The sequence below is a fragment of the Ascaphus truei genome, chromosome 22, assembly GCF_040206685.1.
Source record: "Ascaphus truei isolate aAscTru1 chromosome 22, aAscTru1.hap1, whole genome shotgun sequence".
Classification (NCBI taxonomy): domain Eukaryota; kingdom Metazoa; phylum Chordata; class Amphibia; order Anura; family Ascaphidae; genus Ascaphus; species Ascaphus truei.
In genome coordinates, this window is record NC_134504.1 from 8,667,016 (window position 1) to 8,692,552 (window position 25,537).

Consider the following 25,537-nt stretch of genomic DNA (forward strand, 5'->3'; position numbering starts at 1 on the left):
AGAAGGCACCCAGCAAGGAGAGCGGACCACCCTTCCTTCCCCCCACCCCCTCTGTCCCTTCCCCCATCTCTCCCCTTCAGATTGTTTTTGTTTATTTTTTGTTTACCAATGATGTTAAATAAGATGGTTATTGGCAATTTCGTGAAAACAGTGGATGTCATGCAAACCAATAAAAATCTATGTTATTAAAAAAAATATATATATATATATAACCTTAGACAAATCATGTGTGTTTGTTTTTTAATAGAACATGTGGATTATAATTGTATCCATGCTTTAATGTTATTCTCCTCAATATTGTAGACATTTCAGTCCATTTTTAGAACAAAAATTGAATAGAAGACAAGTGAGGATACAAGGTTACTTACCTCCAACAGGAAATGAATCTATTTCTCTCTTTATTGAGGTCACATGATCCTCAGCGTTTGGTTCTTCTTTCTCCGACTTAATCTCTAACCTCTCCAGTACAACCGTTGGAAAACCTGGCAATAAGAAAAGGAAAACCCATCATGTAAAGCTGGGATTTGGGGCTCTTCTTGTGATTTCACCTTCTCTGATATTGGTATAATGTAATACCTGTCGTAAATAAAGGTTTTACTAGCCGTCCTGGCAAAAATTGACAAATATAGTTGAAGACATATTACATTTTACCTGATATATAAAAGACTTCACAACTGTTTCCATAATACTTTATCTTTATCAAGTGACATAGTGGCATAACATAACTGAGACGCAGTCCGCGTCATCATGCGGTTCACAGCGGATCTGAAAGGAGGGCGTTGGCATTTTGAAGGTCTGCGCATGCGCACAGCATTGAAACGCGCTGCGCTGCATGCGTTCCAGCACATGGGCTACAGATGAGTAAGCTCGTCTAAGATGGACACCACAAGACGGACCGCGCATGCGCAGTCACTGAAACGCATTGCGTTCCACAACACAGGACCGAGGAGGATGACGTCATCAAACATGGACGCAGCAAATTGAAGATGGATGAAAGATCTGCGGAGGCAGCTGATCTAAAGGTTATATGATTACATCATGAGTGTGGACATTGGAGGAATGGAGATATGTAGCACATGTTTTCTATCTTTGCTAATTGGACATATTGCATTATGGGGATTAGGGTGCTATTTAAATGCTGTCTTTTGGGATTGTGTGTTATGCCACTATGTCACTTGATGAAGACCATTGAGGTCGAAACGTTGTGTTGGCTCAAATAAATGAGTTTAGATTTGCAAATCCGTTGTGCCCTGAGTTCCTTCTACTACTGATTCAGGACTGGAAACAGGCTTTCGTTCAAACACGGGAGCACCGGTAATTGTATCTTTTAAACATTTTTTCAAGGTGTGCACCATTCACTTTATATGTCTGGTCCATAATACTTAAGACACACGCCATCTTCATTGATGCGTCTGTGTACTAAATATACTAGCTTGGGTAGGAAATAAGACCGTATAACTTCTATTTTTGCCTGAGAAACAAATCCGATTATATATAGGAAACACTGTTTTTTGGTATCATTTGATTTGTATAATTACAACAGTTACAAATATATATATTTGTTGTTCTTGCCAAGTGCGGTCAGGTCCAGGATATTCATATTTAGCCACGTCCCCTGATACTCTCCAGAATCCCCCAAAGAATGTCTTTCCGGGTACATTTAAAAGCTTTACATTTATTATAATGTCAGGACAGCCATATCTCAAATCCCCCCCCCCCCACTTAAAAAAACAGATATCCTTATCTCTAGATACCACCAGTCCTATAAACCTAAGGCCTGGTCAGTGGTTCAGTAGGCAATAAAAACAGTTCTTGTATTTTTACCTCTCGTTGCCAGATTGATTAAAATAATTGATCATTTCTGCCATATTTATTATAACTCCCACAACTGCTAAATAACCAGATATCCCCTCCTTGCAAAATTCAGAGTCTTCAAAATATATACAATACTCACTTAACAAGCGTGGATCCATACTGGTAGTGGGCAGTGCTCCTCTGTCCATGCTGGCAGTGGGCAGTGCTCCTCTGTCCATGCTGGCAGTGGGCAGTGCTCCTCTGTCCATGCTGGCAGTGGGCAGTGCTCCTTTGTCCATGCTGGCAGTGGGCAGTGCTCCTCTGTCCATGCTGGCAGTGGGCAGTGCTCCTCTGAAGGTGCAGAGATAGGACGGTCTTTGATTTAGATTTGGTGGATGCCAGCTGTACCTGTATAAAAGAGAAGAAATGTAATTAGTACGATCTGTTTTATTGGACAAATATACAGCATTTAGTGTGAGCTTTCAAACCTAAAATTATTAAACACAAAACAACCCCAAAGGAGTCAGAGAGACAGGGACACCAAAACACACATCTGGTCCATTCTCAAACAGGAAGCTAATTTCAAACACTACAAAATACATTAATGGCTCAGGATTGCTATAACATAACCATCTAGTATAAAGAGTCAGGGATCAACAGCTATAAGAATAGCAATGCCCTCCTAGTGCAACATAGTAACACACTGTACAGTGCTATAGTATAAATAAAAAAAAGCAGATAAATCTGCTGCTCCCGTTTGGCATCAGAGAGACTTCTATGTATGTATGTATGTATGTATGAATGAATTTATTAGACCTGTGGGGAGAAAATGGAAGGGATTTTAACCCCTGCTCTGCCTAAAATGATAAGCTGATAGTAGTGCTACGGTGCTACATCCAGGATAGTTTAGAACCAGACAGACGAACAAGAAAATAAATCCACTTTACGGTGAGCCTCAGGTACTGTGGTTAGAGAAATTGTTATATGTATTCTAAATAAAACTTCATATTTTATTAGAACGTGTACAAAAACTAAACGACGATAGGTAGTTAGGCTAATAGATAAAATGTTGCCAAAGTCTAGGTGGTGTCAATTCAGTGTAGGCGTCTTTCTGGGAGCATAATGCTTCTCTTTGGCTAAATAGGGGACCAAGATCAGTCATTTTAGTGGAATATAATGTTTGTTTGTTTTTGTGTGTGTGTGTGTGTTCACAGGGCTAGTTATTGTAAGGTCTCCGAAGATTTATTCATATGAAGAAGTGGACTATATATTTTAAAATTTGCCTGATACTTTTAGGATTCTTAGATTAACCTATAAGGGTATCTAGGTGTAAGTGTACCCTATGCTGTAATATAATTTGGTTTAGCTTACACAAGTATTTTCCCTTAATAATGAGAAAATAGATATAGCGAGGTGCCAAAAAAAAAAAAAAAATTATATATATATATATATATATATATATAATGTGTGTGGCAGGCCAATTTAGTTGGTTGTATCCATGAATTTCAATTCTCTAGCCACTGAAAGGGTTAACGGATTCCCACTTCATTTCTCTGGGAAGCATATGGTTACAAAATGCCTTTGAGATGCATCCGTTGGTCAGACCGCCCTGTGTATGGAGCCCCTTTGAGACAGTTCTCCTATAACTTCACAGGCACAATATATAGCTATCCTGCCGCAGTGACAGATATAACAGCCTGGCACCCAAGTGACCATAGAGGATAACAGCCCAGGTATATCTGCAGGGTACCTTGCAGTTAGGAGGGGGGTCCCCGGCGGTTAGGGGGGCTCTGGTCTCTCCCCTGCTGCAGTCACAGATCCGGGTCACTGCTATTTTTCTAATGCTGTGATTTCTCAGGAAGCGGAAACACTGACTACATCCAGGTCACAGCTCCGTGTCCTACTGCGCATGCTCACACTAAGGGATCTTGGGAGTTGTAGTTTCTATAGACTTCAGTACAGATTAGGTGTCACATACAGTGTAGATCAGAAACATTTCCCAGAAACATTTCCCAGAAACAAAGTCTCTGACAGGCAGGGCTGCTGGTTGTGTTTGGGAAGTGCAGGTTGCCCTGATTTTATAATTTCATTTATTTTCCAAGTTCCAACTGAGACAATAACAAGCCCACCCGCTCCCCACACAGAAAAGCCCCCCGCCCCCACACAGTCCCCCCCCGCTCCCCACACATAGCCCCATCTCCCCACACAGAGCCCCCCTGCTCCCCACACACAGCCCCAGTTGGTATATGGGGATGGATTTCGGTGAGATAGTGTTAATTTGAGGGACATTTGCGAGGGTGAAAGTGGGACAGCTTGTGAACTTTGTATTAATTTAAAACCTGAGACAGAACATGAAACACAGACAGAGCTCAGTGCACATCCAATGAAACTTATACACGGTACAGTGCCTAAATATATATATATATATATATATATCTACTATATATTTCTGAAAGTGTTCTATGTGTCCGTGTCTGTATGTGTCGCCCTGTGTCCCTCCCTGTGTCCCTAGCGGCAATCTCATTGGACCTTGGGCCAGGCCAATGAGATTGGTCCCTTGGCCCGCCCGCCCCCACACACCTCTCATTGGCCTGAGGCGGACACACACACACACACACACACACTCTGCGCGGCGCTCATCGGGACCCGCGCGCACCTCCTCTCCCTGGGTCTCCCACTTTCCCGCGCTTTTTACTCCTCTCCCCCCCCCCCCGGCGCCGCTACAGTCAGCGGGGGAGAGGAGCAAGCGCCCGGGACACAGCGGCTCTCCCTCACCCCCCCCCCCCCCCCCACACACACACAGAGCACGTGGCTCTCCCCTCACACAGGCCGCTCCCTCACCCCCCACACAGAGCACGCGGCTCTCCCTCACACAGGCCGCTCCCTCACCCCCCCCCCCCCCCACACACACACACACACAGAGCACGCTCTGCGGCTCTCCCCTCACACAGGCCGCTCACCCTCCCCCCCACATACACACAGAGCACGCTCTGCGGCTCTCCCCTCACACAGGCCGCTCCCCATCCCCGCGGCCTCTCCTCAGGCTGTCTCCGCCTCTCCTCCGGCTGTCTCCGCCTCTCCCCGCGAGAGGCCCAGCACCTCCTCACCGGAGCGTCTCAGCCTCGCCGCGGAGGAGCCCGAGGAGGAGGAGGGGGGCGGCCGGGACCCGCGCGGCCGTGTGGAAGGTGAGTACACGCAGGGGAATGGGTTATTTACTGCGTCCCTGACTCCCCCTGCCCTTTGCCCCCCCTGCCCCCCCTGCCCTTTGCCCCCCTGCCCTTTGCCCCCCCTGCCCTTTGCCCCCCCTGCCCTTTGCCCCCCCTGCCCTCCCTCCCTCTGCCCTTTGCCCCCCCTGCCCTCCCTCCCAATGCCCTTTGCCCTCCCTCCCCCTGCCCTTTCCCCCTGCCCTTTCCCCCCCTGCCCTCTCTCCCCCTGCCCTTTTCCCCTTTGCCCCCCTGCCCTTTGCCACCCTGACTTTTGCCCCCCTGCCCTTTGGCCTCTTGCCCCCTCCCTCCCTGCCCTCTTGCCCCCCTCCCTGCCCTCTTGCCCCCCTCCCTCCCTGCCCTCTTGCCCCCCTCCCTCCCTGCCCTCTTGCCCCCCCTCCCCCCCTACCCCCATCCCCCCCTGCCCTCTTGCCCCCCTGCCCTCTTGCCCCCCTGCCCTCTTGCCCCCCTGCCCTCTTGCCCCTCCCTGCCCTCTTGCCCCTCCCTGCCCTTTGGCCCCCCTGCCCCTCCCTGCCCTTTGGCCCCCCTGCCCCTCCCTGCCCTTTGGCCCCCCTGCCCCTCCCTGCCCTTTGGCCCCCCTGCCCCTCCCTGCCCTTTGGCCCCCCTGCCCCTCCCTACCCTTTGGCCCCCCTGCCCCTCCCTTGCCCCCCTGCCCCTCCCTGCCCCTCCCTGCCCTTTGGCCCCCCTGCCCCTCCCTGCCCTTTGGCCCCCCTGCCCCTCCCTGCCCTTTGGCCTCCCTGCCCTTTGGCCCCCCCCCACCCCTCCCTGCCCTTTGCCCCCCCCCCCCCGCCCCTCCCTGCCCTTTGCCCCCCCCCCCCCGCCCCTCCCTGCCCTTTGGCCCCCCCCCCCGCCCCTCCCTGCCCTTTGGCCCCGCCCCTCCCTGCCCTTTGGCCCCCCGCCCCTCCCTGCCCTTTGGCCCCCCCCCGCCCCTCCCTGCCCTTTGGCCCCCCTGCCCCTCCCTGCCCTTTGGCCCCCCTGCCCCTCCCTGCCCTTTGGCCCCCCCGCCCTTTGGCCCCCCCGCCCCTCCCTGCCCTTTGCCCCCCCCCGCCCCTCCCTGCCCTTTGCCCCCCCCCGCCCCTCCCTGCCCTTTGCCCTCCCCGCCCTTCCACGCCCCTTGCCCCCCCCCCCCCGCCCTTCCACTCCATGCCCCCTGCCCTTCCACGCCCGGGCAACGCCGGGTCTCTCAGCTAGTTTAAAATAAACCTAGGAAGTATTGTATGTTAAAGTCTGTTAGTGTAATATTTTAAAAGAGAATGAAAATTTGGCAGTTGTAAAAAGAAGTCATTTCACCCTGACTCAAATATGAATTTGTATTTTTTACTGTAGCACATTTTTGTTCCTGGGCGTAGGAAATACTGTGTTACAATATTTAAATGAAGTTTTAAATTTAAATTTTATGTGCTGATTTAGAGGAGTCAGGACTAAAAGCAAGGTATATCTAGAATGCAAAGTTTTAAAAAGTAAATGTTTATTTTTTATTTAAACAAAAAGAAAGAGTCTGATCTTCTGAAGTAAGGAAGCTTTATTAAGTTTTACTCTGGCCCACAAGATTAAGATCATGTTGGAGTTTTGTAGAAAGGAGAATGAATGTTGATGGAAGATAAACTCAGAGAACGTGTGTGTATGTGTGTGAGTGTGTGTAAGAAAGATAAGGAATTATATACTGTAGTAAAAAAAACATTAAGATTTTTGTTTTATAGGAAGTGTTGCAGAGATGGTTTTGTTTTTGTCTTTTAGTTATCAAGGTTTCTCTGTTCAAACTTATATTAGAAAACTAACGGTTTGTTTTCTTAAATACACTGCTCGTCTGATTTTTTGAACAGCAGTCATTTAAAAGAGGGAAGGTTAAAAGCAGCCAAGTGGGCTGGCCCCCCTCCTCCAGTTTAAGGAATGTACAAGGACCACGTTCCAGGCATGAAAAGTTAACTAGAAGCTGAGAGAGAAAAAAAAAGTTTAAAAGCAGCTTATAGTATGGGGAAAGGGAATGATTCTGTAATGTATTTATTTTTGGACTAAGTTTATTGGCCAATACCCACTCAGCAGAAATGCTTTAGATGGCATAGCCCCTATTATGTAGGAATTATTACAAGAAGGGGTTATAATCCCCACATGCAGTATCCAAATTACCTCTACGCAGAAACCAGTAAACACATTTAAATTCTATTTGTTCTATGTTTTTAATTCTATTTGTTATAATTGTTTTATTAACAATACAATAATATTTTATATGTATTTCCGTATTTGAATAGTGTCAAAAGTATACTCAGTACTTCACAAAGCGTACAATATAAACGAGTAAGCATAAAATCAGATATGAAATAATTTTTCCTATAAAGTTAACTGCATATGTGATGTATTTTTATAACTTTTAACCATTACCTCTCCTTTCCCTCCAAAAGGTGTCTTAATTTGAACCCTGATCTATAGCCTCTCATTTTAAAGAATGCAACTGTAGGCTATCTAGATTTTATTTTTTAAAGCAGTAGCTATTATCAAATTCATGATATATATATATATATTTAAATCTCAAGCTGCTGATGTTTTAAATACCATCATTCTTTATGTCGTATATTGTTCACATGTCATAGGATTTGCATATGAACAAAAGAGAGGATAATTTATATGATTTTCCATAACACACCTGTCTATATGCGGATTCTGCCTATTTTGTTCATTGCAACATTACCTTATGTGTGTTGTTTTGTTATTTATCCTTGAACATTTCTTGCCGATATGACTCCATTCATACTGATGTGTTTTGGTGCTGTCTACTCATTGCTACACATAGCAACATGTTACTTCATGAATATTCATGTAGAGAGGGATATACCCCATCTCTTTACATTTTCCATCATAACTATTGGATAGCTTTATTTTGAGCCTGTTTGGGAACTAAGTATTAATGTGATAAGCTGCTACTACGCAGTGTTTTGTGGTGAAGATAATTAGCATTGTTAGTATATTATGGTCACTGGCCCCTCATGTTCTGATAGGGCTTTACACTCGTGTTCATATTAGCATTTTTGTTTACCGTATACTGTCCGTTTCGTTCACATGGGGACTCTTTTATTTATGATTTATTAGTTGTCATTTTATGCATTTCGTAAGTTTTTAGCTTGTAAAAAAGTTGTATACGTTTTAGTTGTGTTATAGTTAAGTTTATGTGGATATTTCTCCTTTGGTCTGTAATAAATTTGATATTAGTGGTATTAGTTATTTAACTGGTACTTTATGTATATTTTACAGTTTACAATGAGTGCAAGCTTTAGGGACTTTTAGTGACAACCTCTTGTCACTTATCAGTGTTCTCTTACGATACTTCCCTATGCACCGTTGATTTCTTTCTTTTGTAGTTGGTGAGCAAAGTGTTTTTGTGTTTATTTTATAAACAGATGCCAAGATAGTGGTGAAAATCAAAAAAAAATTATGCTGATACTAAATTAAAGTGGTTAAAAGCGCTCTCCTTGTGCTTTTATTAATGAAATGTTTAAGTCTCTCCAAACTTAGGTGCAGCTTATACAGTCTACCAAGGAGAATACAAAGCAGCAGCATCGCAAGAAAAAAGTGCCGGCACCACCGTAAACAGCTAACAAAGACAAAGAATCATCAAGCCAGTGTTTTGATGGGTTTTTCCCTGACCACTGACCAACAGATAGTGTATCTAGGCACAATAATCCTAGAACATTTAACCACCGAGGAATTAAGACTTCAGGCAAGGCCCGGTCTTAAACGAACAATTTGTTTTTTCAGGACTCAATATTATTTTTTTTATGCTTTAGAGTGTGTTTTTAAGATTTATGCCTCGCCATCCAGATGATAATAAGGGATGATCAGTTTTGCAACATTTGTAATGTTTATTGTTTTATGGTCACATCATTTTGCAGACAATCATACAATCTTGCACAATGCTACACAGGTTAATGGGTCACAAGGGAATATATACAATGAATCCCTGCCATACTCTAGTGGCCCCCAATGACGTAAGAGAGAATTACATTTAACCCCTTGAGTAAGGATACCTTACACTAATGCTGAATTTAAAATGATGAAATGTTAATTTGAATTTGTTTACAGGGAACCTTTCTAAACCGAATTCCACTGGTAAATGAGGTTCCTGTAGGTGGATTTTGCACTGGGAACAACAATCAATTTATGGGTCAGGTGTCTCCACCAACCAATGAAACTTGTATGAAAATGTATTTACAGCCCTGAACTAAAAATTTACAGGGAGGATGTGGCCTTCATTTTTCAGTTTTAATTAAGATAGTAAAAAGTGCTTGCGCAAATTCTAGTTTACCTAGGGGAGTGTATTGGCTTTGTGGAAAATGGGCCTACAGAGTATTACCATGTGGTTGGACAGGGTCTTGCTATCTAGGTACAATTGTACCTGCCTTTACAATGACCCACTGGCAGGATCAGGAATAGCAGAGCCACTTCCAACGCACAGGGGTTGAAAAGTAGTCTATGGAAAGAACAATTTTGGACTAGCTTATTTCCTAATATAGGAGTTGAGTTGCTATATGACAGGCTCAATGTACTTACTGATGTATTGGATGATGTTCTCAATCAAATAACTACATTCATTAATTTACTTAAGAACAGGTATAGATTAGATTAATGGCCCTACAGAATAGAATGGCTCTGGACTATATTTTAGCGTGTGTGCCCTAGTTAAAGAGCAATGTTGTGTTTTTTTTAGAGATCAAAGTGGTAAGATTGAGCATGAGGTAGAGAAGATCGCAGAGATACAGGAGAGATTAAGGAAAGGTGGAGATAAGAGGTGTGTTTTGTTAGGAATTACCATGTTGGTTGGTTTTCTAGAAGCGAAACTGATGAATGGATTTGTCTGTGTGCTTGCAGTTCTGATTGATTTGTATGACTGTGTCATGTGCAGTAAATCCATACTGCAAAGGTGTGTAACACCCTCTACCCAGGCCATGCCACTGATCACAGACAACACTACGGAAGATGCAATCTCAGAAGGAAAAGTCAGTACTCCTCAATGGAATACAGATGAAGATGATGGCAGAAAGACCAACCTGGCTGATATGATAGCCAGCAGCTCTGTGAGTTTCCAGAACTATCAAAGCCATGCAAAAGTGGGCCCTCCAGGCCAGTGCAACGCATCTGAGTTTTATCTGAATTATCCTTAAAAGACTATGTTTTCAAGAATAAAAAGAGAGGACTGTGAAGATTGAGATAATGTGTGTGGCTATCATCACCTCCATTTTGGCATAACCGTATGCTTGTATGTATGCCAATTTGTTTAATTCTTGAATGAACTGAATGTTTGATTCTGCAGAGTATCGCTTCTGGATGTAACCCGCCCTTGTGTAATTCCTACGAAAAGGAAAATAGGTGACAGTGCGCAGCTAATACCTAGTACCATACAACCTGTGAACAGTGCACAGTGAATAAAAAACAATATTATTGACCTTAAATGTGAGGATGACACTGGATGTGGGTCTGCAGCCTTTCTTAGGGGTGGTTCGACACCCCTGAAACTAGACAAAAAACAAAAGAACAGGGCGCACAACGCACATAGTGATGTAAAGTTTAAAAAGTGACTTTATGATTAAAAGTAAATAGTTCTGCGTACATCAAAGTAAAATAAACAAGCAGTTGGTTAATAGGTTTACCACACCAGGGGACAACCGGAGGCGACACCCTATGGTAGGTCTCAGCAGGGGGTTGATCAGCAAGCGTTTCGTCTGCTATTCACTCCACACCTGTGGAATCCAGAGCTCTCCGTCTTAGGGTGGTAGATGGATTAATCCCAAGATGAAAGTCCCAGAGCACACGGCTCAATTTCGCGTGAATCAGCCAAAGTCAGTGTCTAAACGGCTGGAACGCCACTCGTTTACCGCTATTCCTCGTGGGGCGCCCGGCGATGACGTCACGAGTCGCCCATCGACTTCCGGGAAGCGCCTCTTGGAACGCACAGCGTGCGGGCCGTGCTGGATGTTCCCGGCAGCGTGGAGTGCAAAGCATGTATAGGAAGCTATGGAATCGGCAAAACTGACTGTAACTCACAATTGGGGGAGAGTACGCAAACAATGTTCAAAGGCACACAGGGGTGTGGAAAAATGAGCAGAGACAACCTTCCAACGCGTTTCGTAACACTAGGTTACTTCTTCAGGGAATGTATGCAGATGGATGGGGGTTGTACATATATATATACACAGCATCCCCCAATCAAACGTGCGGTGTCTAATTGCTGTTTCTTCAATTAAAGGTGTAGCATGTTGCTCATTAACACTTGCATATCACTGTGTCTCATAGAAAACAGAGAAAAAGAAAAGGTGATGTATAGTAGCGCTAATGGGAATTAGACAATATACCCTGCTTTGAAGGTGAGCCCTAGTGGTAGAAAGGCAGCCTGATGGTGAACTGATGGTACAATCAGAATAAACGGCATAAAACAAAAAGGGATACCGGCGCCTAATGAGTCCAAATAGTGGAATCCTGGATATCCAATAGAGATAGCTCAAGTCCCAGGATGATCAACAGTCTCTTAGTCTTTAGATGATCAGATAGGACTTCGTTCATGGGAAGTGGAACATGAAATGAAAAAAGAGATATTTAGTGCAACACAGCTTTAACGAATTACACAGACATAAATTTGCAAAGTGGCTGACAATGATGACAAGACAGACAGACACACCAAGACAGATAAACACAAAGCAAAGCTAATGATAAAAATTAGTTTAATATAACTAAATAAGTAAAAATGTTGGACAAAATCTGGAACGCCGCTCCGGTCGGTTAAAACCTGAATAACACTCACAGGATGGCAGATGGTTAATGGCAGTGAACTGGTGTGGACTGTTCTCCACGTGTAGAGGGTCCGCAGAGTGCCCTGGAAGCCGTGCGATCCTTCTGTGTCTCCTGGTTGGCAAGAACCGGAAATGGCGTCTCCGTCGTGTGCCGGAACCGGTAGTGACGTCACCGGATGTTGCGTCAAGGCCTGGCAAATCTCCAACGAAGCCAAAGGAAACCGCAATCCGTGCCTCAATGTCCCTCTATCACTAAGCCACAGCACTCAGCACTTGTACTGCTTATCCAAAAAAGTGTCCAAACTCAATAAAATGGCCCTACGCGTTACGTGTGTCTAAACACACTTCCTCATCCCCTGAGGATATATATAGTGAAGATTGAGATAATGTGTGTGGCTATCATCACTTCCATTTTGGCCTAACCGTATGCTTGTATGTATGCCAATTTGTTTCATTCTTGAATGAACTGTGAATGTTTGATTCTGCAGAGTATCGCTTCTGGATGTAACCCGCCCTTGTGTAATTCCTACGAGTCATGTAATAAATTGAAATAGCATTCGTAAGCGATTTCTCCTGCATTAGATATTTCTGCTGACCGTAGAATTTGTTATCTAACAGCTACATTGCATACAGGGCTGGACAGAGTAACTCCCTTATGTCACAAGGTTAAGAGGCCCACATTATGGTAAATTATCGATAAGAATATAGCGTATGCAGCATATTTAGGTATCAACCAATATGTATTTTTGCATGTCATCATATTATCATTTATCTCTAAGCCAGCCCCCTTAAGGGGTGTATTACTCATTTTGAAATGTATAAAAATGTGATCCAAGCAATATGTTGGCAGAGGCCTGAGTTCCTTGTTGGAATTCTTTTCTCTCAATTGTGCCTTGGTACAGATAAACTCATGTTGTTACTTTTTTGAACCCTTGACTCATTGATTTTATTTCTACGCTTTCACAATATATATAATCAAAAAAGAAATAGATGATACCGTTCTGTGGCTAACGAAATGCTGTTATTTGTGCGAGCTTTCGAGATACACTGATCTCTTCTGGCGATGTTACAATGAATGAAGCAAGCAAAAGGTATACTTAAAAACAGTGTCTCTTGGAATGTTATCTGTGCTTCTCCTTCCCCCAGTGTGGATGTGTTTTATGGCTGGAGGTGTCAAAAGGTTCCTGAAAGCAAGTGATGTAAGATTGTGTGTGTGTGTGTATCTGTGTGAATATAAATGATTGGAGAGCCCACAGTATATACAGAGCTTTACGAAAGGTGTGTGTGGAGTGGGAGTGGATATAAATGGTGTGGGTAGGTGTGGAAATGTGAGAGATTGTAGCACAACTAAAAGTGTGTGTGGATACTATGTGGTCCCTATACATTTCCACACCTACCCACACCATTTATATCTGGTAGAAGGGGTCTCCGGCTGCTCTCAAGAGGATTAACCACATCCGGTAGGAATCTGCAGAAAGGAGAGAGGAGATATATATATGTTGTGGTTATTTTGGGGGTTCAATATGAGCTTGTAGGTGTCCTGTATGTTTTTTGAACTTTGTATTAACCCTTGTCCCGTGGGCAGGTCATGTGCTCACAGGTGTGCCGTACGTGACAAATGCTTTAGACCACGGGTGTGCAAACCGCTGGGGTGCAAGATTTTTTTTCAGGGTGACACAGCGCTTACAGAGGCCCCGCGCTCTTCCCCAAAGCATTTAAATTAAATGCAGTGGATCGCACGAAAAGCCTCTGTTAGTTCCCTTATCTTGTTGCCGACGGCTTCTGGTGACACGTCAACCGCGACGTTATTTAATGGTGGAGACAATGATGTAAGGGGGGGGGGGGGCAAGCAGGGGGTCAGAGCAGGCAGGGGGGGCGCAGGGAATTTTTTTTTGCACACCTCTGGTTTAGACACGTGAGTTGCATCAATAGATTCAGCCGGTCGTCACGGACCCCACGAGACTAATCGACCGTCTTAATCCTAAATTTGAGTGACAAATGGATATCTCTCCTTGCCGCCTCTTACCCATGCAGTGCGTGGTCTCAGTACATGCCACTCTGTGCCACTAACACAGTAGATGACATCACATGATATTCCCATTTTTAATAAAGTTCTTGAATGAAAGCGTACGCTGTGTGTCACCTCTCTCTGGAATGCACCAGCAATTATTCACAAACGTTTAGATTCTTTTGAGGTTGACAGTGTTTGGGGGACTGTTGGCCATGTACATCAAGGGCTCCTAGGAAATTCTCCGCCTCTTCTGGGAATCTTAACGAAAATTGGTTCCCGTCTTTGTTCGCGACTAATTGGAATGGGAAAGCCCATCTATAGCAGATCTCGTTATCTGAGGCCCACTGTGACTGGACGGTGGCTTCTTCTTCTTGAGATTGCAGATCTGGAAAGATCTTGGAAAATCTGGATCCTAGAGTCTTCAAAGTCCACACAATTTTGATTCCAGCAGCCTCTCATTATTTTCTCCTTAGTAGTGTAATAGTGTAGTTTGACTATTACGTCCCTGCATTTCCGAGGATCCGCGAATCTTGGACCTAAGGCTCGTTGTGCGCTGTCCATATACAGGTCACTTGTTAGAAAAGACGGAACTATTTGGGTAAATAGTTTTGTTAGATGGGGTTGCAATTGGATCAACTGCTTCCGGGATATTTCTTACTCTAAGGTTTTGCCTCCTTTCCCGATTTTCCAAATCAGTGACGTTGTCATTCAGGTTCCTGATTTCGTCGCTAAGTCTGAATAGCTCGTCTTCCATTGAGCCCTGACTGCAGGGATTCTTCGAGTTTATTTTCCAGCTGCACTGTTCGTTCTGTCAGGGAAGTCAGATCTGCCTTAAATTAAGCAACAGCCTTTTCAAGATCCACTTGAAAGACACCCTGCAGCTCTTTAAACAAATCTTTTAAAGCCTTTGATGTGATTTGGAAATTTTCTCCTGTCTCTTGGTCTTGTTCTGTGTCAATAAAGTTTCCCCTTTGTTGTTGTGGCGGATCCTGTTCCTGTGCAAGCGTGGACGCCATCTTGGATTTCGGTAACCGGAGATGCCGTTTCAAGAGTTAATGGGACACTGAGGGGGTCGGTGGCTTCTTATCTTTTTTAGGGGGAGGCATCCCTGTAGGTTCTGCTGGCGGGGGGAGGTCTTTTCAAGAAATGTCAACCAATTTGGAGGGCTAAATCATCCGCGATCGTAGCGGAGTCCACGGAGCTGCTTCAGAGTGCTCCCATCCTCCTCTACGCTGCATGCGCGCCCCCCTATATTGTATTTTTAAACCCAAACCGTACCTTCATTAACCCCTCAAGCACCAGATGGACGGAAATACATATCTAATGATATTATCATGACATGTGCATTAACCCCTTACCTACCAGTGATACAGGGGGGGAGAGAAGACAGGGGTGGTGGGAGAGACAGGGAGGGTGAGAGAGATGGGTGGTGTAGAGAGAGAGACAGTGAGAGACGGGTTGAGAGACAAGGGTGGAGGGGAAAGAGACGGGTTGGGGGAGATGGTGGAAGGGAGAGAGGGAGACGGGTGCAGAGTAAGAGGTGGCTGTGAGAGAGGTTAGGGGGAAAGAGGGGTGGGGGGAGAGAGGGATGGGGAAGAGGGGGGTAGTAGAGAGACAGAGAGGGAGATGAGGTGAGGTGGGGAGATAGGTGAGGGGGACATGATCTTGATCAATGTTAAAGATCTGTTATTTTCCTCTGATATTCTTCTTCATGTTTATTAAGCTCCATGATAATCTTGAAGTGAGGGCTGGACTTCATCCCTCAAAACCTGGATGATGTGAAGACGCTGCATATGTCATGATGTATGAGTATGATGACAACACGACTCAGCTGAAGCGATTTGCGCACTCCGGACTCTGCATTATCTTCTCATTATATGACACACAGTGGCGCACCTTGTGGGATACAGAGGCTTTGGCTCCTAAAACAGTGGGGCGATCGAACTCCTGAGCCTATCAATGATCTCTATATTGAACTAGAAGCCGCAGTTGCGTTTGCATAGATTAACTGATAGTACACCAATGATAGAAAAAGGTAACAGTGGCGCTCCCTCAAAAATAGCACAATGTGATTAAGAAACCCTAATGGAGGGCGAGGGCTGAAATGGAGATGATAAATAAAACCAAAATGAAAAAAAACAAAAAAACAAATGATACTGGCCCTAGACTACAACTCAATCGAAAAGGATCGTCCCTTAATCCTTGGTATAGGTACAGATGGCGGGATGATGAGCGCATACAAAAGAAAAAAAAAAGAGAAAAGACAAATGTACACAAGTGACTGCTTGTGAGGAGGGATGGGAGGGGGGGGAGGAGAGTGATGGACTAATAAATATTTAATAGCTACTCACACGGGCACGTGAGCAAAATCACTCAGCGTTGTCTTTATGTGATAAGCTTCTTTCTGTCACAGGATGTTCACAGTAGCTGGAGTATGCTTGTAGTAATGGACCCCACAGACAGAGAAAGAAGTACAGGAGTCCAGTATAAGCAATGTGATTTTTGTAGACACGTAACTTCTTGTTGACACACTGACACTCTCACTACTCAAAATACATTAATTTATGATTTTGAAAATGATCAGATGAATATTTTGGTACCAAGTTTTTTTTTTTTTTTGTAACTGTTTAAGCCAGCGCTTCTCTGTGATATCAAGATAGCTTAGTGAAAGATCACGTAGGGAAATGATGAGTATACAACTGAACTGTGGTGAAATCTTGGAACATCATATCTACCTGTAAAAACATGTCTGTTCTTTTTAACCTGACATTAAATTAACTCCATAAAGAGCAGTAAAAAGGGGAATAATGACTTTTGGAAACACCTAGAGCACATCCTGACCCTACTCGTAAAGTATACTACACTTAGAAGAGTATATTTAACAGGAAAGTTGTATCTTTTTGCACTTGCCACCTTCATCATACATTCCTTCACTCTCTCATAAATACGACTACATGCCTTTTTATTATCACAGCGAAAGGTGCTGAGTGTTTGCGCTATTGAACGTTTGGGAAAGCAAATATAAAAGATAACACTACAAGATGAATAATTTATAGTTAAGACACTAGTAAAGTATTCAAATATTTGCAATCCTAGAAATATTGTATTGGTAATTTAAAGTATATACTGTAATTAGGGTACCCTACAAAGTCCATATTCTATACATTAGAATTGCCATTACAACGGGACGCTACGTGACGTCATGACGCTATACAGTGTCACGTTGCCAACATGGCATCATTTGATCCACGCGGCCATGTTCACTGCAATTGGAAGGGGAGTTGCAGCAGGATCTCGGGAGGCGCCGCCGCAAGGGAATTTTTTACATTTTCTCCGGGTTGGCCTTCAGTAGAAGGTGGAAACCCTGCCTGGGACAAGATTTCTTCCCCATCCTTAATTTACAAATGCTTTCAATGTCTGCCCCTCACTGCTTTCATCACTCTCATTCATCCACCCCTCATCCCACACCTCATCCTTTGATGCCACTCCGTTAAAAAAAAAAGGAATTGTCAAACAATATGTTAGGTATTTTTAAAATGTTATAAATGAAACGCACAGATTTATTGTTTTTAATAAAAATACTAGCTGATATACCCGGCGTTGCCCGGGATTTAATGGTCTCGCTCCCCCTCTCTGTCCACTCACCCCCTATCTCCACTCCCCATTGCCCTCTGTGGGTGAGTTAGTGACTGGGTTTGGGTGGGTGAGTTAGTGACTGGGTGGGTGAGTTAAAAACATGTCAAACCCATATTTAATCGTCCCAGTTATAGCCAATATTCCCAATTTGGCAGATATTTCCTCTCAAATCTTTTCACATTATACTGTTACCAATAAACTCGGACCATGGCCGCCAGAGAAGCTCAAATTTTAACCTTGTATCAGTTATATATGATAATAAACACACAGATACCCAACAAGCTCTGAGAACCCCAAACATATATATATATATATAAATAAAAACACACACACATATATATATATATATGTATATAATGTATGTATACAAGTGTCAGAAGGAGTGCTAGTGGACCTCATTGCCAGCAACTGCCTCTGGCCTTTAAGTAGCAGGCAGTTGCTATCCAACTTTGCTTGTGCATAATACTTGTACCATGTCCCGTCTGAGCTCTGCCTTGCCTTTGTTTTGCCTGCTGCCTGTCTCGACCTTGGAACTGAATCATACTACCCCATGTCTGCCTCGACCTCCGAACTGGACCGAACTACCCCATGCCTACCGTCTGCCTTGGAACCGGACCTTTCTAACCCTGCATCCCAGGCCAAGGTCTTTGTCTTACTCCCTACCTCTGCCCTGCAGGTCCGTATCCTGTCCTGCAATCAGCAACATTACACGAGCCCAGTTGGATAGCAACTGCCTGCTACTTAAAGGCCAGAGGCAGTTGTTGGCAATGAGGCCCAAAGCGAGGCTTACTTCCTGTGAGGGCAGGGATATCCAGGAAGCAAGATGGCTGTGGTAGCTTCGGAGATATTGTCACTTCCCGACAGCAGTCATCCTGGATGTTCGGACAGATCCCTTATACAATAGCACTGACTGGTCTATGTCAGGAAATGTCTTCTCTGACAATTAACATGACAGTATCAAGTTACCTGCCTTTTTTATTACTGTGGTATGGCTATGCTACCAGTATATTGACCAACCCTACTCTAAACAAGCAAATGGTTTATCCCCTGTATGAATCCTCTGGTGTTTGACAAGGCTTTTCTTTTCACTGAATTGTTTCTTACACTCTGTACACGTGAAAGGTTTCTCCCCTATGTGAATCTTATGGTGTCTGTGGAGATAATCCTTCTCGGAAAAGCTTTTCCCACACTCACTACATTTGAAAGGTGAATCCTCTGGTGCCTGGAGAGGTGGATCTGATCAATAAATTGTTTCTCGCACACCGAACATGTGTAAGTTTTCTCCCCTGTGTGAATCCTCTGGTGTGAGAGAAGACCGCTCTTGTGTGAAAACCTTATTCCACACTCTATACACGTGAAAGGTTTCTCCCCTACCCCTATGTGACTCTTCTGGTGTCTGTGGAGATAATCCTTCTCTGAAAAGCTTTTCCCACACTCACTACAGCTGAAATGTTTCACCCCTGTGTGAGTCCTCTGGTGCCTGGAGAAATTTCTCTGAACAAGGAATTGTTTCTCACACACCAAACATGTGTAAGGTTTCTCCCCTGTATGAATCATCTGATGTGTGAGGAGATGGCACTTCTGTGAATAGCTTTTCCCACACTCTGTACATGTGAAAGGTTTCTCCCCTGTATGAATCATCTGGTGTTTGCGGAGGCTTCCCTTATCACCAAATTGTTTCTCACACTCAGTACATTTGAAAGGTTTAACCCCTGTGTGAATCCTCTGGTGCCTGGAGAGGTGGATCTGATCAATAAATTGTTTCTCACACACCGAACATGTGTAAGTTTTCTCCCCTGTGTGAATCCTCTGGTGTGAGAGAAGACCGCTCTTGTGTGAAAACCTTATTCCACACTCTATACATGTGTAAGGTTTCTCCCCGGTGTGAAACTTCTGGTGTGAGAGGAGATGGTCCTTCCGTGAAAAGTTTTTTCCACACTCTGTACAGGTGTAAGGTTTCTCCCCAGTGTGAATCTTCTGGTGTAAGAGGAGATGGTCCTTCTGTGAATAGCTTTTCCCACACTCACTACATCTGAAAGGTTTCACCCCTGTGTGAATCCTCTGGTGCCTGGAGAGGTGGCTCTGACCATTGAATTGTTTCTCACACACCGAACATGTGTAAGTTTTCTCCCCTGTGTGAATCCTCTGGTGTGATAGGAGCTCCCCCTTCACTGAAAAATGTTTTCCACAGTCTATACATGTAAAGGGTTGCTTGCTAGTGTGGACACAAAGGTGTGTGATCAAATCCATATTCAGTGAGAAGCTTTTCCCACACTTACAACAAAGAAAAGGTGGAGAATTGCAGCTCCTTCTTGAATCTATTTCGTATCTTTGGCTTGACCCATACTTGGAGTCAGTCTGTGCTGTGAGCTGTACAAGGCCTGTAAATTCACCCTCCTGTGGCACTGGTTCCTTGCATGTGTCCAACATGTGGTAGGAATCATTGGTTTTCGTCACATCAGGGCTGCAGGAAGTGAAGCAGCGTTTAGACATGCAAGAGCTCCAGTTCTGCTCCTCGTTCAGGCAGTGCTCTAACAAAAGTAAACAAAAAAGACAGAGCTCAAATGTTTTCAATCTGTAAAGCAAATGCATAAAAAATACTTTGCAGAATTTACTTCATCACTACTTAATTAACAAAATGTTCTGGTTACTCTATACCCATAGCTCTAAAACAGTGGCCCTGAATATCCAAAACCCCCAATGACTTTGGTGGTGTTCCCCAAAGTCCTGCAATATGGTTCTGACAGTTCACACAGTGAATTAATTTTGCTAGACATATATGTATTCATTCCTGTATTTATTATATACGTGTACATTTACATCCTCCAAATCATAATTAACATTGAACTTGTCCATGAGAAGTAAAGTTAAGGAAATCGTGGTCTATCATACTAGTGAGTTAGTGATACCAACCCAACCTGACAAATATATAGTGTAAAGATAGGTGAGAGAAGTATACATGGGCATCTAAACACGCCCAATTGCTCCATTTTGTGTCTTACATAGTGGGTGAGGTTGAAAAAAGATGTATGTACACACATACACACGTGTGTGAAAAAGAAAGTACACCCTCTTTGAATTCTATGGTTTTATATATTATGTCCTGATAACAATCATCTGCAGTCCTGTCTGACACTCACTCAAGTGATTCTACTACCGGCTAATACTTGAAGCCCGCTGGGCATACCATCTCCTGCCGCCGCTGTATTCCATCTCCCGCCGCCGCATACCATCTCCTGCCGCCGCATTCCATCTCCCGCCACCGCATACCATCTCCCCCTGCCGCCTGTTAAGCACCGGTTCGGCGAACATCACAAATCCTAAGAACACGTTCGCACGAACCGGTGCGAACCGGCTGAATCCCACTCACACCCCCTCCCTTAGTAGCCCCGCCCCCTCTCTAAGAGTTTTGCTGGACAGCCGAGGGAAACTTAGAATGTCCATAATTTGGGAGGCGAGTCACATAGGAAACCCAAAATAGTTGCGTTGACCTACAAATTCACATCGATTGGAGAAAAAGAACCCAGTCTTGTAGCACTCATACACAACAATTGTATAGTGATAAATTTAAAATACTTTATTAATAACTCTGAATAAAAAATAGGGTGTTAAAACGTAATTAAATACTGTGTAGAACAGCACGTGACTGTATCCTTTGGTAACCCACCCTGGTATAGGTGGGTAGATATAGTGTGATCCCTGATAGGTACTAGAGATCAAATGCTATAAATTATAGCGACCTAAAATGTAGGAGAGGAGCCAAAGAAAGCCCACCGAAAGGACTGTCTCTATTGGAGTGCGTCTAGGCGTAGATTGCGCTCTAGAGGGATACACTCATGATAATGTGGCATATACTACGCTAGGTAAGACCTATAAGTATCTCCCCCCCCCCCAGATAGAGATTGCTCTGTTTTGTGTACAAATTCACCTTCATAGTATGAGCTACATCTCTATAAGGGATATGTGTTGCCTATTTTCTAAGGTGCAGGCTATTAGGCAAGCAGTGATTACTGTTGTAAGGTATAGCTAAACTAGAGCAACTATAGGAAATCACCAAAACACCTAGGAGGTGATTTGAGGCCGGATAGGTACTCCTACAATGTTGTGGTAGGTTGTTGGTGATGTCTGCTGCTCTGCTGTTGTTGGTTCAGTGCCCCTTACTGTTGTAGCACAGTGTAAACTTAGCTGCCACACACAAGCATGGTTAATTCCCCTAAGCACACCAGGGTCTTATCATGCGCAGGAGGTGGAAGCTGATGTCAGAGCAACCTCCACAGTGATGCGTGGGTAAGTATGATGCTTGCGCTAACTGTAAGGGTTAATGTGTGGACATAAACAGCTTGAGAAGCTACTCAGCAGGTCATGGATCGCTGCATATGCCAACAAACGAGTGTGCTGGAGTAGGGTATACAGGAGGTTAATATTGAAATGGGGTCAAAGCCCCAACACACCCCATCCCCCCTCTCTACAGGTTGGAGCAATAGCGTGCACAGAGTAATGACATGGGGAGCCGGTCTAGCTGATCATCGCAGTGTCCCCTACATCAGCACTGATCCTGGTTATGTCAGTGCCGATGTGCTCGAGGACCTGCCTGTCTGTTAGGTGAGTAAATTTAGAGACTCCTGGGAACATGGAGGGTCCCGCAGTAATGATATACAGCGTGATCCCTAGTAAATCATGCACATCAGGGGAAGTTTAAAGCCCAAACGCAGATCAATATCTTCAAGTTGAGCTGTTTAAATAAACAAACTTCCCGCGTGTGCAGGGAGAAAAACGCCGACGCGCGCGTTTCATGTGTTAAAACGCTTCTTCAGGGCACGTAGGGGGAGGTCCCTGCGTGTGGGGGTAGATTTTTATAGTCAACGTGAGAATTGGCTGTTGCTTCACTTAACCCCTTCATTACTGATGCATGACAGATGAAATATCCCACTTCTAGGAGTGCACTTGTCGTGGTATGCACACATGTAGCAGCCTGGTTGCCAGATTCAATGTGTCCATAAACTGTTGCAAATGTATCAGAATAGATGCAAGAGTGTTATGGGCTGAATAGCTATGGCTTTTAATGGTGTTAATGTATGTGATGCTTTAATGTCTTAATTGCTCACATAGGCTATGGGGTAAGTTCTTATGTCAGATTTAGTACAAATTCACAGCAGAATCTCCAGTGAAAGTTTTGTGGTGCCGTTTGTGAGATTTCGATGCTTCTGACATACAAACGAAATCCAACTTAGAATTATAGTATAGACACACACACCACACACACACACACACACACACACACACACACACACACACAAAAGAAGAAAATAAGTCCTATATAAAGCACTCAAATTTGATAGCAAAAAGATGGATTTCATTAGAATAAAAAATAAGTAAAACAATGACCACCAGACTCCTAAATATAGATGCTGCCAAAACAATGACAAGTACATATAATAAAGATAAATCAAATGGAATCAGAAAATAAATATATATATATACCAAAAGTAACTAAATGTATGAGACACACCCCTGTGCTGAAGCGTGAAAACTGGGAGGTAAGGAACAGGTACTAATACACACCAAGGGAAAATAATATTTTCCCTTCAAGATGTAAATGAGACCGGATGGTCAGTAAATTACCCTACTTAGCATAATGAAGGGTGGAACAAATGTGACCGATTCATTGAATAACAAATGCTAATGGCAAGTAGAGGCAGCATACATGCCAGGATAAGAGACCCTATGAGTAGAGGACCCGGGTTTAAATGACAGAGCACAGTTCTGTATCAGAATCCTGTTAGTTGTTGGAGTTTTATGTATCCAGGACCTCATCTTCGTCTCCCCCATCGGTTCTCTGATGCTGGCTTGCCGACTTCCCTGACTCATCAGCGTGTCTTTTGGCTGCCATGGAGGAGATGGGGTGTGGACTGACTACAGCTGCCTCCATCTGTGATGATAAATGACTCTGCTGACCCCTCTCACTGCTTGGCTGCTATGGAGGAAACCTGATGGCGACTGATCTTTACTGCATTTGCATGTTGTAATCTCTTTGCTCACACATGCTGTGTACCAGTGTAGTGCAAGCAGAAAGTTTCCAGTTTGCGAACCCCATCAGGACTGGAAGAGTTAACCGATGAGTGCTTTACATTTTATGCTGCTTCAATTTGATGAGAATTTCCCCCAGTGCTAGCTAGTTAGCTTAATGAAACGCTGGTCTCTGCAGAACTGAGGGGTAAATGGAGGTGAAGAAAAGGAGAATTGAGAGAGAGTAAATGGGCTGAAGTGATTGTCAGAGAGAGGAAAGGGGAGAAGCGAGAAATTAAGAGAAGTTTCTGCATTAGCTTCGCATTTAGGGTCTGAGAGCACAGGCAGAATACACTGGTCAAACAGTGGAAGGAGCCCTTGAAAAACTGTTCTGTTTTTCCAAATGCATTTCCAACCTTTATACTCGTGTGAGACATATTGCTCCTGTAACTCTGCTGCGTGGGGTTTGTTACAGAATAATCAGCAGGCCTAGGGGCTTCCTATGAGAGGCAATTAACCCTGAATATTTCCTACTTGTAACAAGATAACCCTTGATTACCCCAAAGTATATTATGGTACTCACCATTGACAGAAAATGAATCTATTTCACTCTTTATTGTGGTTAGATGAGCCTCAGTGTTCGGTTCTTCTCTCTCAGACTTAATCTCTAACCTCTCTGGTACAATCACTGGGAAACCTGCCAACAAGAAAAGGAAAATCCATCATGTAAAGCTGGGAGTGGGAACTCTTCTTGTGATATCACTACAGTATACAGAAATACTGTATACTGATTCCTAAGGGGAGGGGGTAGGTAACTGATTGTACTTTATTATTAACCCAGAGTGATGAGTGTTTTTACCCCTGAGTGCTGAAAACATGCTGGAGTTTATGGTGCTACCAATGTTGAAACCTCAATAATGATAACAATATTCTCAATATAACCTTAGACAGGAGGTGCATGCGCGACGGGGAAGCAGACGGTAGCTTAGAGAGTAAGCTCCGTCCCTCAGCAATAATACAGCACAAAATCGACGCAAATTATATAGGTGAACCGTAGCTCTTACTGGGGATCGGAACTCCAGAGGATGACTACAAGAACAAAATCGTGGTGCTCTAACGCAGGGGAGCGCAAACTTTTTGTGCTGCGCCCCCGTCTCTCGCGTCCCCTGCCTTCCTTCAGCCGCTTCAGATGACGCTGCGTGGGCGTGTGACGTCAGGTCACATGGTGCCGCGGCATCTATTGACGCCACGTTGCCATGGCGACGCAACACAGATAGCTGAATCCCGGTAAGTAAACAGTTGCAGGGGCCTCACGCGATCCCCGGCATTTAATTTAAATGCCTGGGGGAAGAGTGCGGGCCTCGGCAACTGCCCGCGCCCCCCCAGCACAATCTCCCGGCCCCCCTGGGGGTTGCACCCCCCACTTTGCGCACCGCTGCTCTAACGCAAGCATACCAGACTTTTTTTCAGAACAATAATTTTATAACAAACAATCCTCACCCCACTTTGACCTCATTTGAAAAGCTGTGCCTTAGAGAGACCGATACCCACGGACTCATATCGCGAATATATGGGGAGGTAGTCAGTCCTGGCCCCAAAGTAACTCCGAAGTTAGGCAATATAACAAAATGGGAAACAGATCTTGGAGAAGTCCTAGACCCCGATGAATGGTCCCGGATAGTTACGGCGGCCGCTAAAAGCTCGATGTGCACGACATTAAGGGAGAATGCATATAAGGTACTAATAATTGGGGTGAGATACCACCTCAAGCTGGCCAAATTTGTACCAGGATACTCCCCATTGTGACCGAGACAATGTGGAGAGACCGCAGATCTGTTACACATGCTGTGGTCCTGCCCTCGGATTGCCAACCTATAGGACAACATTAAAAATTGGCTGCAGAGGATTTTGGGCCGCACAATTCCTCTAGACCCATGGCTTTTTCTTCTAAACAAGACCTCTGCCGGGCCTAGCTAAAGTAGATCTTAAACTACATGCCCATTTCGCAACAGCGACGAGGTGCGAGATCGCAGCATTTTGGAAAAAGACCCACATAGGATCCAGACACATCCCCACGAGTGAACTCAAAG

The 25,537-nt window shown here is 44.4% G+C and overlaps 2 protein-coding genes across 2 annotated transcripts in view; one reads left to right on the forward strand and one right to left on the reverse strand.

Moving 5' to 3' along the window:
* LOC142472728 (uncharacterized) overlaps window positions 1-25,537 on the forward strand; it is a 313,204-nt gene that overhangs the window by 56,274 nt on the left and 231,393 nt on the right. The gene's annotated exons all lie outside the window — the stretch shown is intronic.
* Window positions 1-25,537, reverse strand: part of LOC142472588 (uncharacterized) — a 57,327-nt gene that overhangs the window by 26,378 nt on the left and 5,412 nt on the right. The window contains 6 exon segments of the mRNA XM_075579657.1: window positions 369-482; window positions 1,955-2,202; window positions 14,477-14,613; window positions 18,463-18,647; window positions 18,650-19,972; window positions 24,031-24,144. Coding sequence (XP_075435772.1) covers window positions 369-482; window positions 1,955-2,202; window positions 14,477-14,613; window positions 18,463-18,647; window positions 18,650-19,972; window positions 24,031-24,144 — 2,121 coding nt within the window.